The 19,074-nt window shown below is 47.7% G+C and overlaps 1 protein-coding gene across 3 annotated transcripts in view; it reads left to right on the plus strand.

Moving 5' to 3' along the window:
• Positions 1-19,074, plus strand: part of LOC134927841 (uncharacterized) — a 552,652-nt gene that overhangs the window by 107,536 nt on the left and 426,042 nt on the right. For all 3 annotated transcript variants that reach the window (XM_063922898.1, XM_063922897.1, XM_063922896.1), the window contains exon 3: positions 500-521. In XM_063922898.1, coding sequence (XP_063778968.1) covers positions 500-521 — 22 coding nt within the window. The remainder of the gene's footprint in view (positions 1-499; positions 522-19,074) is intronic.

The following is a 19,074-nucleotide window of genomic DNA, read 5'->3' on the forward strand; positions in this document are numbered from 1 at the left end:
AATATACACCAGAAAATAATAATACACTTTCAATTTATTTTTGCAAATTTCCACGATCTTGATGTAAATAATACTGTTGTAGGAATAATATCACAACGAATGAAGACCCACCTTTTTATTTCAACTAGGAGACCTACTATATTAAATTGGGACCCCTTTTTATTGATAATATGGGGGAGATGTGTGTTACATGCTTGATTTTTTTTTTTATTTGTGTATGTGTGCTGTTGAAGTCATTTCTTGGTGATCACAATACAGTAAATACTAAGAGGACACATAATTTGAAAGAAATTACCCTCTTTCAAACAAATACCCCATGTGTGTGCCAGTATAATAGAGTTTGTCCCTCCAGCTTTTGGGGGGGAAATATTTTATGTAACATTGGCTGACATTGTCTGGTGATCAATGACTGCTACAGTTGTCAATGTTTGCTTACAAGCCTGTGCACTGTAACTAATGTTTTTTTCTTTTCTTTTTCATGTTGATTTGTATCTTAAAGAAAAAGAAAAATGAAAACACCGGTAAGTATTTCAGTTATATCTGGCCAAGTTGCATGTTGTGCAATATCATTTTGTCACAAACTCCATAAAACCCCCCCCCAACATAATCTGTATTTGCAAACCTCCTAATGTATTTTATTTCTTCCTTTTGGAGGCAATGGAATCATTGGGGTATAGTGATGGTTACAGAAGTGGGGAGTTTTTAAATCTGTAACTTTTATGTAGCTTTATCTTTGGTTGTATTTATTTTGTTACTTTCCTTTGATTTGTCAATGTATTGTGACATCAATTTTAGGATTCTGCAGAGCAGCCTTAGACATACAGATGGGTCCACCGTTATCTTGAGTAGTTTTCTGTGCCTAGTCACATCATGACTTATTAGCATAAACCCTTCATCTATTGTTTTCAACTGCAATACAATACAGACGCCTGTGCAAGGACTGAATTGGAGCTGAATCTCCTTTGCCGGAGCCCTGATCTTGTCACTAGGGCCTTTGGGAGATTGGGGTCGCAGCCATGATGGCTGTAACCAGGACTACGCTGCAATTTGAGGAGTATGCCTCATGTTGGTAGGGTGCGGATTTCCTAGTTTGTTCAATAGATCCACTTTGTCCTTACGTCACGTATTGACCAGATTATACCGGTTCATGTGTTCGCATCCAAAGATAAATTGATTCACACTGCTTCCATTGAGCTAATCAGTGCTTAATTAGCTGTGGGACATCTTTAATGTTCATTGTCCAACAATAAGATGGTAGGGAACTATGGCATTTTTTTACTTTCCTAATCTTTGTTTGGATGCACTGAATCCACATGTTCTTGTTCCTAGTTACATTTGTTGGTTGTTATAGGAGGATGGATTTTTTTTTCTTTTTTGTTTGTGCATCTACAGATGCGTCCTCATACAAGATGCAGCGTGAGATACCTGTGCTGATTAATTTGATATGACACTTGTGCATTGAGAGTCTGTATACAGAGCAGAACAGAACTTGTATTGGAAAAAAGCTATAGCTGCTACATTGTAGCATTTCATATACAGACTCCGTCACACAGATATATAATTGTCATATATATTAATCAGCACAGTCTCCATGTGCTTTCTAGTCCCATTGCATTGTGACCAAGACACATTTTTGACAAAAAAGATGTCTGATGCTAGCAGACTGTTACGTGACCTGTCGTGCCAAGAGGGGCTGTTTGACAAGACTGCAGCAAAGATGTATGAGGACTTAGTATGGGGGTGCGTAAAAAATGGCGTGGTGATTTCTATCCTGTAATTGAATAGCAGAGCCCTGCGCCGCATTTTTATTTTTTAGAATTTCCTGCTCTCCATTGAATTCTCCGCATATACTCCCCACCACACAATTACCTGGTTGAGATTTGAAGTCGTCCGCAGCTCTGTGAGGTTTTGATACTAACCACTGTGTCACTCTTCTGCCCATTGTCCGTACCTTTGCAAAACTGTAGATAGCTAGCAAAATGGAAGTGTGAGGTATTAGTTCATATTTTGTTCACAATTTTAAGTCTGCTACCCACATCACAGGTCCTCAAATTTCTGCCTTGAACTTTTATTTTGGTAGCTATATGCACATTTGCAAAAGTAAGAACAATAGTCTTTGTTTTGCATATATATGATAAAGTATATTGGCTGGGTGTAAATGCACTAATGCCGCAGGTGGCGTCTTCTGTAAATAGATCCCTTCTGTGATCCGCTGCTGCATCTGTGGACGCAGCATTGTATCATCTGCGAAAACACCAGCCATCTGAGACACCCCTCAGGTTGGAAGACGCACACTGTCCTTAACACGCCACAGTTGTCAGGAATGCTGCCTAGTGCCACCCTTCCCCCACCCCTAAGCGGCCACATTCTGTTAATCAGGCTGCGTCTTAAGGGGCATGGCATGCGACAATGCAGGACACATTCTGCATATGCTTTATCCTCCTGCCATCGGTGTTGTACACAAACCATCAAATCTGTGTACAACACTGAATCAGGCCTCATAGTTCACGTGGCTTCTCTTTCTCTCCCTTTCCCTAACTCCTACTGTGTTGTCTCTGTGTCCCACCCCACCTTAGTTATCTCTACACTAACTCTCGGTGATGAATAATAATCACTGTGATGACCACCTCACATCTCCCTTCAGTGCCCCCCATAATTCCCCATAATGCCATCAGACACCACATGCCCCTTACATGGCCATCAGTCTGTCCTTAAGGAGTCATATCAGTGTAACATCTCATTGGAGCAGATTCGGAGTCGCACGCATTGCCTATACTGACAGAGTTAAGCAAGTTTCAGAGGTGCAAAACCGATGGTGGCGGGTATCTCAGTCCTTACACATTCATACGCACTGATGTACACCAGGGAAGGACTTTGTAGTGAGATTTACATAAAGTCACTGATGGGTAAAGCCAGTAGATGCAGCCACGGATGTTTCAGCATCCACCACTGAATCAGACCCAGTGTTCTTTTATCAGTATAGCTTCAGACAGCAAAAAACATAATAAATATGAGGACTTAGCAAAGTTTTAAATGAAGAAGTTATATAAATTGGGTACTTTAGCCCCGAAGGGATTAAATACAAATTTTAATCTGAAATGTTCATACATACTGGGATATTCAATTACCCCGACTTGCTGTTGGGTGTAATGTATCGCCGCCGGGGGCTATCTAATTAGTCCCAATAAGCCGGTATGTGCTGCTGCTTATTGGGGATTTTGTTTCACCTACCTCCGTCAGGCGAAGCAAAATCCCCAATAAAAAGCGGGCTCATTTCACCTGAAAACACACGTTTCACTGAACCTGTGTGTTTACGGGTGTAAATGCACATTTCTGCTGTGGGGTACACTGGGCTCCACAAGGAATGGACAATGGGGTGTAGAGTAGGATCTTGATCCGAGGCACCAGCAGGCTCAAAGCTTTGACTGTTCCCAGAATGCACAGCGCCGCCTCCTATATCACCCCGCCTCCCTGCACAGGATCTCAGTTTTGTAGTTGGTGCTGCAGTAGCAGGCACTTAACAGAGGGGCTGCTCCAGGCAGCCCTAAGAAGAGCTTTTTTTCTGAGGAAAAAAGTGAAGACTTCAAGGGCAGCAGCAGTGTTACATGTCAGTGGACATTCACGGCTGCAGCTCCGGCTCTCCCCATCGGCGCTGTACACTGCCGAGCACTGGTTGCCAGGTAACTACAGCAGGAGGCTCCGGTTTTCTTCTTGTCAGGCACACACGACGGGGGCTCTCTGGGATCGTGTGGCTGCGCTTCTGGAGGTGGTAAGTGGGTCCCACTTGCGGGACCCGGTCTTTATCGCGATCCGGCGCGGTCAGTGGGCCGCGCGCGCTGGCGGTGGACACTGTGGCAGTACAGGCGATCCCACTAGATCACCAGGGCATGGGACAGGTCAGGTTTTCTCTATAAACCGTTTTATTAGAGCCCGCAGTACCCGGTGGTTTTGCCAGCAGGGGGATAGAGCTTGGATCTGAAGCCCCTCCCCCAGCCCCAGGGCGCCATTTTCTGTAAATGTTCCCGCCCTGGAGCTGCATATCTGTCTCTCCCTCACTCCCTGGCAGTGTCTGTGGCGCCATTATCCCTCAGCTTACTGTTCCTGGGAATGCTTGGGCAAATCCTCCTATGTAAAGCCGCGTGGTTGTCAGTGCTGTGACTTTACAAGACACTTAAGTATTCTACCTTCCTTTTTTAGTCAGGGTTAGTTAAGAAAGAGTGCACTTAGTCAGGGTTTCCTAGTACAATTACCCTGTGATATACATCCAGTTCTTACTGTGCACTGTTATATCTATTGTTATATAGCTGGGTGATTCCATGGTAACTCAGGTTACAAGTGACACTCTAAGTTGACATTTAAACCAATATTTTTCCCACATAAAATATGCCTAGGAGTATTAAATAACGATTAACCTACTAATAATACATTCTTCTTTATTTCCAAATGTTCAAACAATGAAAAATAATTGCACATAAATGAATACAAATTGTTTTTGTGTGGTAACTCAGGTTACACTAAAAAGACACAGCTTTTTTTAAAGATCATATAATGTAATATTTCTGCTCTTATTGAGGTGTGAAGTTGCTACAATTTACCGTATTTGCCGGCGTATAAGACGACTGGGCGTATAAGACGACCCCCAACATTTCCACTCAAAATATAGAGTTTGTTATATACTCGCCGTATAAGACTACCCCCTTCCACACACCAAATAAAACGTAAAAGAACATCAGATTTGTGACATACTGTATATTATGACCTGATAAGAGATTTGGATAGGGAGTATTTATCAAGGTATGCATAAGAAGGGGGGAGGGGGCGAGGAGAAAGTTGTAAAATGTATAAAAGTATACCCCTGTGTGCATTTAGTGTTACCGGTTTCACATGAGTGCCATTAGTATTAGTATTAGTGCCATTACAGTACCTGTCATTGTCACCATTGTACGGCCACAACGCGACTGCAGCGCCTCCGGCCAGTCCCTGCATCTCCCTGTAATTAGCACTAGTGACCCGCCGCGGCCGCACTGGATATCGCGCGATACTGGATGGTGAGTAGAATGAGGTGGGCGGGCATCGGGAGGCCACTATGGGCACCGGGCGAGTATCGGAAGGCCACTATGGCAGCTATGTCTATCCCAACTGAAGTGCACCCGGTGTATAAGACGACCCCCCCACTTGGAGGCATGTTTTTCAGGGCAAAAAAGTAGTCTTATACGCCAGCAAATACTGTATTTCTGAAAAAGCCACTAAATCATAGATGATGATATAACATATTACACGTTTATGATAAGAAATGAATTATTTATAAAAATATTCTTGGTAACTCAGGTTACAGGGTATGGTAACTCGGGTTACATAAGGCAAAAATATTAATGGAAGTTCATTCTCTGGATCCTAGGTCTTTTGATACACATCAATTTCAGTATCAAAATCATACACCATTCTATCTCCTTGCATTACTAGCCTTGGGGTTGGTAAAAGATACAGATATGACACATATGCAGTGGCGGATCTTGCCACGGGCAAGCAGGACTTTTGCCCAGGGCGGCGCCGCCATCCAGAGGGCGCCGCACAATGGCAAGATCCGCCACTGTGCAGAGTGCTCCCCAGCAGTGCCCCCCCCCCCCCCCCCCTGCAGTGAGAAGGGAACCAGACGCTACGAGTCTAGTTTCCCTTCGTTGTGCTGGTCCCCCCCCCCCCCCCCCCCCCCCGCTGTGAAGGGAAATCAGACGCTAAGCGTCTAGTTTAGCTTCATGGAGAGGACCTTTGCTGTGCGGTGCGCGATGATGTCATCGCGCACCGCACAGCATTGTGGCACAGACGCTAGGGGTCATAATTGACCTCTAGTGCCTATGCTGTGCTATGGGAGAGTCCCATAGATTCGAGGAGAAGAGCGGCGCCCGCAGAGGTCTGCAGGTCTGAAATCAGGACGGAGTATAGTAAAGTATACTTTTTTCTCTAACGTCCTAGTGGATGCTGGGGACTCCGTCAGGACCATGGGGAATAGCGGGCTCCGCAGGAGACAGGGCACATCTAAAAAAGCTTTTTAGGTCACATGGTGTGTACTGGCTCCTCCCCCTATGACCCTCCTCCAAGCCTCAGTTAGGTTTTTGTGCCCGTCCGAGAGGGTGCAATCTAGGTGGCTCTCTTAAAGAGCTGTTTAGAAAAGTTTTTTTTTAGGTTTCTAATCAGTGATTCCTGCTGGCGACAGGATCACTGCAACGAGGGACTTAGGGGAGAGACTTGCAACTCACCTGCGTGCAGGAGGATTGAAGTTTTAGGCTACTGGACACTGAGCTCCAGAGGGAGTCGGAACACAGGTCAGCCTGGGGTTCGTCCCGGAGCCGCTCCGCCGATCCCCCTTACAGACGCTGAAGAACGGCAGAACGGAGGTCCGGAAACAGGCGGCAGAAGACTCCTCAGTCTTCATGAAGGTAGCGCACAGCACTGCAGCTGTGCGCCATTGTTGCTACACGGCTCACTGATCTCGGTCACGGAGGGTGCAGGGCGCTGCTGGGGGCGCCCTGGGCAACAATATAGATTACCTTAGAGGCAAATAAATACATCACATATAGCCTTTAAGGCTATATGTATGTATTTAACCCAGGCCAGTTTTCCTAATAACCGGGAGAAAAGCCCGCCGTGAAAGGGGCGGAGCTTATTCTCCTCAGCACTCAGCGCCATTTTCCTGACCAGCTCCGCTGGTGAGGAAGGCTCCCACTCTCCCCTGCACTACAGAAACAGGGTTAAAGAGAAGGGGGGGCATAAATTGGCGATATAATTATATATTAAGAGCCTATATATAGAAACAACACCTTCTAGGGTTGTTATATACATTATGGCGCTTTTGGTGTGTGCTGGCAAACTCTCCCTCTGTCTCCCCAAAGGGCTAGTGGGTCCTGTCCTCTATCAGAGCATTCCCTGTATGTGTGTGCTGTAGGTCGGTACGTGTGTGTCGACATGTATGAGGAAAATGTTGGTGAGGAGACGGAGAAAATTGCCTGTAATGGTGATGTCACTCTCTAGGGAGTCGACACCAGAATGGATGGCTTACTTATGGAATTACGTGATAATGTCAACACGCTGCAAGCCGGTTGACGACATGAGACAGCCGGCGGACAAATTAGTATCGGTCCAGGCGTCTCAGACACCGTCAGGGGCTTGTAAAAACGCCCATTTACCTCAGTCGGTCGACAGACACTGACACGGACACTGACCCCAGTGTCGACGGTGAAGAAACAAACGTAGTTTTCCTTTAGGGCCACAAGTTACATGTTAAGGGCAATGAAGGAGGTGTTACGTATTTCTGATACCACAAGTACCACAAATAAGGGTATTTTGTAGGGTGGGAATAAACTACTTGTAGTTTTGCCTGAATCAGATAAATTAAATGAAGTGTGTGATGATACGTGGGGTTCCCCCGACAGAAAGTTATGGGCGGTATACCCTTTTTCCCGCCAGTAGTAAGGGCGAGTTGGAAAACACACCTTAGGGTGGACAAGGCGCTCACACGCTTATAAAAAACATGGCGTTACCGTTTCCAGATACGGCCGCCCTCAAGGAGCCAGCTGATAGGAAGCTGGAAAATATCATAACAGTATATACACACATACTGGTGTTATACTACGACCAGCAATCGCCTCAGCCTGGATGTGCAGCGCTGAGGGGGCTTGGTCGGATTTCCTGACTGAAAATTTTGATACCCTTGACAGGGACAGGATTTTATTGTCTATAGAGCATTTTAAGGATGCATTTCTATATATGTGTGATGCGCAGAGGCATATTTGCATTCTGGCATCAAGAGTAAATGTGATGTACATATCTGCCAGACGAAAACACGACAGTGGTCAGGTGAGGCAGATTCCAGACGGCATATGGAAGTATTGCCGTATAAAGGGGCGGTCCATTGGACCTGGTGGCCATGGCAACAGCTGAAAAATCCACCTTTTGTTACCCCGAGTCACATATTGGCAGAAAAGGACACAGTCTTTTCAGTCTCAGTCCTTTCGTCCCCATACGGGCAGGCGGGCGAAGGCCAGTCATATCTGCCCAGGGGGAGAGGAAAGGGAAGAAGACTGCAGCAAGCAGCTCATTCCCAGGAACAGAAGCTCCTCACGGCTTCTGCCAAGTCCGCAGCATAACGCTGGGGCCGTACAAGCGGACTCAGGTGCGGTAGGGGGTCATCTCAAGAGTTTCAGCAACACTCGCAAGGGAACTCCGGGATCCTACATGTAATATCCCAGGTGTACATTGGAAATTCGAGACGTCTCCCCCTCACACAATTCACAGGCTGTATTCCCAGCAGGTGATAATCAAAGTACCCTTCTTACAACAAGGAAGGGGGTAGTATTCCACACTATATTGTGGTACTGAAGCCAACCGGCTCGGTGAGATCTGAAATATTTGAACACTTACATACAAGCGTTCAAATCAAGATGGAGTCACTCGGAGCAGTGATAGCGAACCAGGAAGAAGGGGACGATATGATGTCACTGGATATCAGGGACGTTTACCTACAGGTCCAAATTTGCCCTTCTCACCAAGGGTACTTCAGGTTCCTGGTACAGAACTGTCACTATCAGTTCAGACGCTGCCGTTTGGATTGTCCACGGCGCCCCGGGTCTTTACCAAGGTAATGGCCGGAATGATGATTTTTCTTAAAAGAAACATGGACGCTTTCCTGATAAGGGCAAGGTCCAGAGAACAGTTGGAGGTCGGAGTAGCACTATCTTAAGTAGTTCTACGACAGCACGAGTGGATTCTAAATATTCCAAAATCGCAGCTTTTTCCGACGACACGTCTACTGTTCCTAGGGAAGATTCTGGACACAATCCAGAAAAAACGTGTTTCTCCCAGTGGAGAAAACCAGGGAGTTATCCGAGCTAATCGGGATCCTCCTAAAACCAGGAAAAGTGTCAGTGCATCATTGCACAAGAGTCCTGGTAAAAATGGTGGCTTATTACGAAGCAATTCCATTCGGCAGATTTCCCGCAAGAACTCTTCAGTGGGATCTGCTGGACAAATGGTCCGGATCGCATCCTCGGATGCATCAGCGGATAACCCTATATCCAAGGAAAAGGGTGTCTCTCCTGTGGTGATTACAGAGTGCTCATCTTCTAGAGGGCCGCAGATTCGGCATTCAGGATTGGATGCCGGTGACCACGGAGGCCAGCCTGAGAGGCTGGGGAACAGTCACACAAGGAAAAAATTTCCAGGGAAGTGTGATTAAGTCTGGAGAATTCTCTCCGCATAAATAAGCTTAGAGCAAATTTATAATGCTCTAAACTTAGCTAGACCTCTGCTTCAAGGTCAGCCGGTATTGATCCAGTGGGATAACATCACGGCAGTCGCCCACGTAAACAGAAGGGCGGCACAAGAAGCAGGAGGGCAGTGAAAACTGCAAGGATTTTTCGCTAGGCGGAAAATCATGTGATAGCACTGTCAGCAGTGTTCTTTCCGGGAGTGGACGACTGGGAAGCAGACTTCCTCAGCAGGCATGACCTCCACCCGGGAGAGTGGAAACTTCATAGGGAAGTTTTTCAACATGATTGTGGACCGTTGGCAAAGACCAAAGGTGGACATGATGGCGTCCCGCCCGAACAAAAAACGGGACAGGTATTCCGCCAGGTCATGAGACCTTCAGGCGATAGCTGTGGATGTTCTGGTAACACCGTGGGTGTACCAGTCTGTGTATGTGTTCCCTCCTCTGTTTCTCATAACCAGGGTATTGAGAATTATAAGACATAGAGGAGTATGAACTATACTAGTGGCTCCGGATTGGCCAAGAGGGACTTGGTACCCGGAACTTCAAGAAATGCTCACAGAGGACTAAGGGCCTGGGGAGCTAAGAAGGGACTTGATTCAGCAAGTACCATGTCTATTCCAAGACTTACCGCGGCTGCGTTTGACGGCATGGCGGTTGAATGCCGGATCCTGAGGGGAAAAGGCATTCCATAAGAGGTCATACCTACCCTGGTCAAAGCCAGGAAGGAGGTGACCGCACAATGTCATCACCACATGTGGTGAAAATATGTTGCGTGGGTGAGGCCAGGAAGGCTCCACGACGGAAATTCAACTAGGTCGATTTCTACACTTCCTGAAAACAGGAGTGTTTTGGACCTCAAATTGGGGTTCATTAACATTTAAATTTCGGCCCTGTAGATTTTCTTCCAGAAAGAATTGACTTCAGTTCCTGAAGTCCAGATTGTAAAGGATGTATTGCATATACAGCTTTTTTGTGCCCCTAGGGGCACCGTGAGATCTCAACATAGTGTTGGGATTTCTTAAAATCATATTGGTTTGAACCGCTCAAATCTGTGGATTTGAAATATCTCACATGGAAAGTGACCATGCTGTTGACAAATATCTCACATGGGAAGTGACCATGTTGTTAGCCCTGGCCTCGGCCAGGCGATTGTCAGAATGGGCGGCTTTGTCTTACAAAAGCCCATATTAAAATTTTCCATTTGAACGGGACAGAACTGGGACTCGTCTCCAGTTTCTTCATAAAGGGGTGTCAGCGTTTTCACCTGAAACAACCTCTTGTGGTGCCTGCGGCTACTAGGGACTTGGAGGACTCCAAGTTACTAGACGTGGTCAGGGCCCTAAAAATATATATATATATATATATATATATATATATATATATATATATATATATATATATATATATATATATATATATATATATAGTTAGGACGGCTGGAGTCAGAAAGTCTGACTTGCTGTTTATACTGTATACACCCAACAAGCTGGGTGCTCATGCTTCTAAGCAGTCTATTGCACGCTGGATTTGTAGTACAATTCAGCTTGCACATTCTGTGGCAGGCCTGCCACAGACGAAATATGTAGATGCCCATTCCACAAGGAAGGTGGGCTCATCCTGGGCGGCTGCCCGAGGAGTCTCGGCATTACAACTTTGCCGAGCAGCTACGTGGTCAGGGGAGAACACGTTTGTAAAATTTTACAAATTTTGATACTCTGGCTAAGGAGGACCTGGAGTTCTCTCATTCGGTGCTGCAGAGTCATCCGCACTCTCCCGCCCGTTTGGGAGCTTTGGTATAATCCCCATGGTCCTGACGGAGTCCCCAGCATCCACTAGGACGTTAGAGAAAATAAGAATTTACTTACCGATAATTCTATTTCTCGTAGTCCGTAGTGGATGCTGGGCGCCCATCCCAAGTGCGGATTGTCTGCAATGCTTGTACATAGTTATTGTTACAAAAATCGGGTTATTACTATTGTTGTGAGCCATCTTTTCGGAGGCTACTTCGTTTTGTTATCATACTGTTAACTGGGTTCAGATCACAAGTTGTACGGTGTGATTGGTGTGGCTGGTATGAGTCTTACCCGGGATTCAAGATCCTTCCTTATTGTGTACGCTCGTCCGGGCACAGTACCTAACTGAGGCTTGGAGGAGGGTCATAGGGGGAGGAGCCAGTACACACCATGTGACCTAAAAAGCTTTTTTAGATGTGCCCTGTCTCCTGCGGAGCCCGCTATTCCCCATGGTCCTGACGGAGTCCCCAGCATCCACTACGGACTACGAGAAATAGAATTATCGGTAAGTAAATTCTTATTTTTTTCTCTGACGTCCTAAGTGGATGCTGGGACTCCGTAAGGACCATGGGGAACAGCGGCTCCGCAGGATACTGGGCACAACTAAAGAAAGCTTTAGGACTACCTGGTGTGCACTGGCTCCTCCCACTATGACCCTCCTCCAGACCTCAGTTAGAATCTTGTGCCCGGCTGAGCTGGATGCACACTAGGGGCTCTCCTGAGCTCCTAGAAAGAAAGTATATTTTAGGTTTTTTATTTTACAGTGAGATCTGCTGGCAACAGACTCACTGCATCGAGGGACTAAGGGGAGAAGAAGCGAACCTACCTGCTTGCAGCTAGCTTGGGCTTCTTGGGCTACTGGACACCATTAGCTCCAGAGGGATCGAACACAGGACCCGACCTCGATCGTTCGGTCCTAGAGCCGCGCCGCCGGCCCCCTTACAGAGCCAGAAGCAAGAAGTGTTCCGGAAAATCGGCGGCAGAAGACTTCAGTCTTAAACAAGGTAGCGCACAGCACTGCAGCTGTGCGCCATTGCTCCTCATGCACACCTTGGGGGGGGCGGGCAGGCACCCTGAGGGCAATATAATACACCTTGGGTGGCAAATCTACACCATATATAGTCAGGAAGGGCTATATAGGTGTAAAAATACCCCTGCCAGAATTCCAGAAAAAGCGGGAGAAGTCCGACGAAAAAGGGGCGGGGCTATCTCCCTCAGCACACTGGCGCCATTTTCTCTTCACAGTGCAGCTGGAAGACAGGTCCCCAGGCTCTCCCCTGTAGTTTTCAGGCTCAAAGGGTTAAAAAGAGGGGGGGGGGGGGGCATTAAATTTAGGCGCAATATTGTGTATACAAGCAGCTATTGGGAAAAATCACTCAGTTATAGTGTTAATCCCTGCATTATATAGCGCTCTGGTGTGTGCTGGCATACTCTCTCTCTGTCTCCCCAAAGGACTTTGTGGGGTCCTGTCCTCAGTCAGAGCATTCCCTGTGTGTGTGCGGTGTGTCGGTACGGCTGTGTCGACATGTTTGAGGAGGAAGGTTATGTGGAGGCGGAGCAGATGCCGATAAATGTGATGTCGCCCCCTGTGGGGCCGACACCAGAGTGGATGGATAGGTGGAAGGTTAACCGACAGTGTCAACTCCTTACATAAAAGGCTGGATGACGTAGCAGCTGTGGGACAGTCGGCTTCTCAGCCCGCGCCTGCCCAGGCGTCTCAAAGGTCATCAGGGGCTCAAAAACGCCTGCTACCTCAGATGGCAGACACAGATGTCGACACGGAGTCTGACTCCAGTGTCGAGGTTGAGACATATACACAATCCACTAGGAACATCCGTAGCATGATCTCGGCAATAAAAAATGTGTTACACATTTCTGACATTAACCCAAGTACCAATAAAAAAAAAAAAAAAAAAAAAAAAAGGGTTTTTATGTTTGGGGAGAAAAAGCAGCCAGTGTTTTTTCCCCCCATCCGATGAGTGAATGAAGTGTGTGAAGAAGCGTGGGTTCCCCCGATGAGAAACTGGTAATTTCTAAAAAGTTACTGATGGCGTACCCTTTTCCGCCAGAGGATAGGTCACGTTGGGAGATATCCCCTAGGGTGGATAAGGCGCTCACACGTTTGTCAAAAAAGGTGGCACTGCCGTCTTAGGATACGGCCACTTTGAAGGAGCCTGCTGATAAAAAGCAGGAGGCTATCCTGAAGTCTGTATATACACACTCAGGTACTATACTGAGACCTGAAAATGCCTCAGCATGGATAGTGCTGCTGCAGCGTGGTCTGTTACCCTGTCAGGACAGGGATACTATTTTGCTAACCATAGAGCATATTAAAAGACGTCTTATATATCAGGGATGCACAGAGGGATATTTGCCGGCTGGCATCCAGAATCAATGCAATGTCCATTCTGCCAGGAGGGTATTAGGGACCCGGCAGTGGACAGGAGATGCGGACTTTAAAAAGATTCTGCCTTATAAGGGTGAGGAATTGTTTGGGGATGGTCTCTGGGACCTCGTATCCACAGCAACAGCTGGGAAGAAACATTTTTACCTCAGGTTTCCTCACAGCCTAAGAGAACACTGTATTATCAGGTACAGTCCTTTCGGCTTCAGAAAAGCAAGCGGGTCAAAGGCGCTTACTTTCTGCACAGAGACAAGGGAAGAGGGAAAAGCTGCACCAGACAGCCAGTTCCCAGGATCAAAAATCTTCACCCGCTTCCTCGGAGTCCACCGCATGACGCGGGGGCTCCACAGGTGGAGCCAGGTGCGGTGGGGGCGCGTCTCGGGAACTTCAGCGACCAGTGGGCTCGCTCACAGGTAGATCCCTGGGTTCTGCAAGTAGTATCACAGGGATACAAGCTGGAGTTCGAGGCGACTCCCCCTCGCCGTTACCTCAAATCAGCCTTGCCTGCTGCCCTCGGAGAAAGGGGAGGTAGTACTGGCGGAAATTCACAAGCTGTACTTCCAGCAGGTGATAATCAAGGTACCCCTCCTTCAACAAGGCCGGGGTTACTATTCCACAATGTTTGTGGTACCGAAACCGGACGGTTCGGTGAGACCCGTTTTAAAATTGAAATCCTTGAACACATATATAAAAAAATTCAAGTTCAAGATGGAATCGCTCAGGGCGGTTATTGCAAGCCTGGACGAGGGAGATTACATGGTATCTCTGGACATCAAGGATGCTTACCTGCATGTCCCCATTTACCATCCTCACCAGGAGTTCCTCAGATTTGTGGTACAGGATTGTCATAACCAATTCCAGACGTTGCCGTTCGGTCTGTCCACGGCACCGAGGGTATTTACCAATGTAATGGCCGAAATGATGATACTCCTTCGAAAAAAGGGAGTTTTAATTATCCCATACTTGGACGATCTCCTGATAAAGGCGAGGTCCAGGGAGCAGTTGTTGGTCGGGGTAGCACTATCTCGGGAAGTGCTACAACAGCACGGTTGGATTCTAAATATTCCAAAGTCACAGCTGGTCCCTACGACACGTCTACTGTTCCTGGGAATGGTTCTGGACACAGACCAGAAAAAAGTGTTTCTCCCGGAGGAGAAAGCCAAGGAGCTGTCATCTCTAGTCAGAGGCCTCCTGAAACCAAAACCGGTGTCGGTGCATCACTGCACGCGAGTCCTGGGAAAAATGGTAGCTTCCGACGAAGCAATTCCATTCGGCAGGTTCCATGCAAGAACCTTTCAGTGGGACCTGTTGGACAAGTGGTCCGGATCGCATCTTCAGATGCATCGGCTGATAACCCTGTCTCCAAGGACCAGGGTATCTCTGCTGTGGTGGCTGCAGAGTGCTCATCTTCAAGAGGGCCGCAGATTCGGCATACAGGACTGGGTCCTGGTGACCATGGATGCCAGCCTTCGAGGCTGGGGGGCAGTCACACAGGGAAGAAACTTCCAGGGACTATGGTCAAACCAGGAGATTTCCCTACACATAAATATTCTGGAACTAAGGGCCATTTACAATGCCCTAAGTCAAGCAAGATCCCTACTTCAAAACCAGCCGGTACTGATTGTCAGACAACATCACGGCGGTCGCCCATGTAAACCGACAGGGCGGCACAAGAAGCAGGGTGGCGATGGCAGAAGCCACAAGGATTCTCCGATGGGCGGAAAATCACGTGTTAGCACTGTCAGCAGTGTTCATTCCGGGAGTGGACAACTGGGAAGCAGACTTCCTCAGCAGGCACGACCTCCACCCGGGAGAATGGGGACTTCATCCAGAAGTCTTCCAAATGATTGTAAACCGTTGGGAAAGGCCACAGGTGATCATGATGGCGTCCCGCCTCAACAAAAAGCTAAAAGATATTGCGCCAGGTCAAGGGACCCTCAGGCGATAGCTGTGGACGCTCTAGTGACACCATGGGTGTACCAGTCGGTTTATGTGTTCCCTCCTCTGCCTCTCATACCCAAGGTACTGAGAATAATAAGAAGGAGAGGAGTAAGAACTATACTCGTGGTTCCGGATTGGCCAAGAAGAGCTTGGTACCCAGAACTTCAAGAAATGATCTCAGAGGACCCATGGCTCAGACGAGACTTGCTGCAGCAGGGGCCTTGTCTGTTCCAAGACTTACCGCGGCTGCGTTTGACGGCATGGCGGTTGAACACCGGATCCTAAAAGGAAAGGGCATTCCGGAGAAAGTCATTCCTACGCTGATTAAAGCCAGGAAAAATGTAACCGCAAAACATTATCACCGCATATGGTGGAAAAATGTTGCTGGGTGTGAGGCCAGGAAGGCCCCAACGTAGGAGTTTCAGCTGGGTCGATTTCTGCACTTCCTACAGTCAGGGGTGACTATGGGCCTAAAATTGGGTTCCATTAAGGTCCAGATTTCGGCTCTGTCGAATTTCTTCCAGAAAGAACTGGCTTCACTGCCTGAAGTTCAGACATTTGTTAAGGGAGTGCTGCATATTCAGCCCCTTTTTTGTGCCTCCAGTGGCACCTTGGGATCTCAACGTGGTGTTGGGTTTCCTAAAGTCACATTGGTTGAGCCACTTAAAACCGTGGATTTGAAATATCTCACGTGGAAAGTGGTCATGCTGTTGGCCTTGGCTTCGGCCAGGCGTGTGTCAGAATTGGCGGCTTTGTCATGTAAAAGCCCTTATCTGATTTTCCATATGGATAGGGCAGAATTGAGGACTCGTCCCCAGTTTCTCCCTAAGGTGGTATCAGTTTTTCATTTGAACCAACCTATTGTGGTGCCTGCGGCTACTAGGGACTTGGAGGATTCCAAGTTACTGGACGTAGTCAGGGCCTTGAAAATATGTTTCCAGGATGGCTGGAGTCAGGAAAACTGACTCGCTATTTATCCTGTATGCACCCAACAAGCTGGGTGCTCCTGCTTCGAAGCAACCTATTGCTCGCTGGATGTGTAGCACAATTCAGCTTGCGCATTCTGCGGCTAAATTTGTAAAAGCCCATTCCACGAGGAAGGTGGGCTCTTCTTGGGCGGCTGCCCGAGGGGTCTCGGCTTTACAACTTTGCCGAGCTGCTACTTGGTCAGGGTCTAACACTTTTGCAAAATTCTACAAATTTGATACCCTGGCTGAGGAGGACCTTGAGTTTGCTCATTCGGTGCTGCAGAGTCATCCGCACTCTCCCGCCCGTTTGGTAGCTTTGGTATAATCCCCATGGTCCTTACGGAGTCCCAGCATCCACTTAGGACGTCAGAGAAAATAAGATTTTACTCACCGGTAAATCTATTTCTCGTAATCCGTAGTGGATGCTGGGCGCCCATCCCAAGTGCGGATTGTCTGCAATACTTGTATATAGTTATTGTTAACTAAAGGGTTATTGTTGAGCCATCTGTTGAGAGGCTCAGTTATATTTCATACTGTTAACTGGGTATAGTATCACGAGTTATACGGTGTGATTGGTGTGGCTGGTATGAGTCTTACCCGGGATTCAAAATCCTTCCTTATTGTGTCAGCTCTTCCGGGCACAGTATCCTAACTGAGGTCTGGAGGAGGGTCATAGTGGGAGGAGCCAGTGCACACCAGGTAGTCCTAAAGCTTTCTTTAGTTGTGCCCAGTCTCCTGCGGAGCCCCTGTTCCCCATGGTCCTTACGGAGTCCCAGCATCCACTACGGACTGCGAGAAATAGATTTACCGGTGAGTAAAATCTTATTTTTTTATTTCCTTTCAGCGGCGCTACAAATGGGGGCGTGACTGACCATGCCCCGTATTAAGCCACACCCCTATCTTTTGCCCGGGGCACCACAAGGGCAAGAACCGGCCCTGCACATATGATACATCAGAATCATCCACTTTAAAACGCATGCCACTTTTGCCCACCAGATTCAGACACATGATCTTAACCTCACCATCATCTTCCAATTCACTCTGGCAGACAGCAACATATCGATATGATGTTTTGCGCTCTCCATCAAACTTAGCAAGAACATACGTTCCAGGTTTGATTTCTTCAACCCTGGGCCTATCTGGTTCATGAACTTGGGCTTCATCTTCTGATGGAGAAGACCCGTACACTTCCTTGTAAAAGTTATTCCTGGACCTCTTGTTCACAGCATGTTTTGTTAACATGTAACCTTTGGGTTCAAACTCTTCTAAACTCAGGCAATGGACTTTAGAAATTCCAGGAAAAGAAGGTGCATTATCAAATGTCTTCAAATGCATTTCCGCATTTCTTTTAGAAGGAGTTGCTCTGTTTTCAGTCTTTCTCTGACGTCCTAGTGGATGCTGGGTACTCCGTAAGGACCATGGGGTATAGACGGGCTCCGCAGGAGACTGGGCACTCTTAAAAGAAAGATTAGGTACTATATCTGGTGTGCACTGGCTCCTCCCTCTATGACCCTCCTCCAGACCTCAGTTAGTTAGTATCTGTGCCCGGCCAGAGCTGGATGCACCTAGTGGGCTATCCTGAGCTTGCTAGAAAAGAAAGTATTTGTTAGGTTTTTTATTTTCAGTGAGATCTGCTTGGGCTTCTAAGGCTACTGGACACCATTAGCTCCAGAGGGATCGAACACAGGCCCAGCCTCGGTCGTCCGGTCCCGGAGCCGCGCCGCCGTCCCCCTTGCAGAGCCAGAAGACGGAAGAAACAGAAGAAAACCGACGGCTGAAGACTTTGGTCTTCAATAAGGTAGCGCACAGCACTGCAGCTGTGCGCCATTGCTCCCAAGCACACCACACGCTCCGGGCACTGGTGGGTGCAGGGCGCTGGGGGGGGGCGCCCTGTGTTGCAATATATATATATATATATATATATATATATATATATACACCTTTTTGGCAAAATGCACATAATACAGTGTATAACACTATATATGTGCCTAATCCCCTGCCATAAACTTTATTAAAAAAGCGGGAGAAGCCCGCCGCGGAGGGGGCGGGGCTATCTTCCTCAGCACACCGGCGCCATTTTCTCTTCACAGCTCCGCTGGAAGGACGCTCCCCAGGCTCTCCCCTGCAGTATATACTACAAGAAGGGTAAAAAAGAGAGGGGGGGGCACATAAATGTAGGCGCAAATTGTGTATAATAGCAGCTATTGGGAAAAATCACTCAGTATAGTGTGCATCCCTGTGATATATAGCGCTGTGTGGTGTGCTGGCATACTCTCTCTCTGTCTCCCCTAAGGACTTAGTGGGGTCCTGTCCTCAGTCAGAGCATTCCCTGTGTGTGTGCGGTGTGTCGGTATGGCTGTGTCGACATGTTTGATGAGGAGGCTTATGTGGAGGCGGAGCAGGTACCGATAAGTGTGATGTCACCCCCTGCGGGGCCGACACCAGAGTGGGTGGATATGTGGAAGGTATTACACGACAGTGTCAACTCCTTGCATAAAAGGTTCGATGACATAACAGCTGTGGGACAGCCGGCTTCTCAGCCGGTGCCTGCCCAGGCGTCTCAAAGGCCATCAGGGGCTCAAAAACGCCCGCTACCTCAGATGGCAGACACAGATGTCGACACGGAGTCTGACTCCAGTGTCGACGAGGACGAGACTAATGTACATTCCACTAGGGCCATCCGTTGCATGATTACGGCAATGA

Source organism: Pseudophryne corroboree, chromosome 5 (genome assembly GCF_028390025.1).
Source record: "Pseudophryne corroboree isolate aPseCor3 chromosome 5, aPseCor3.hap2, whole genome shotgun sequence".
NCBI lineage: Eukaryota > Metazoa > Chordata > Amphibia > Anura > Myobatrachidae > Pseudophryne > Pseudophryne corroboree.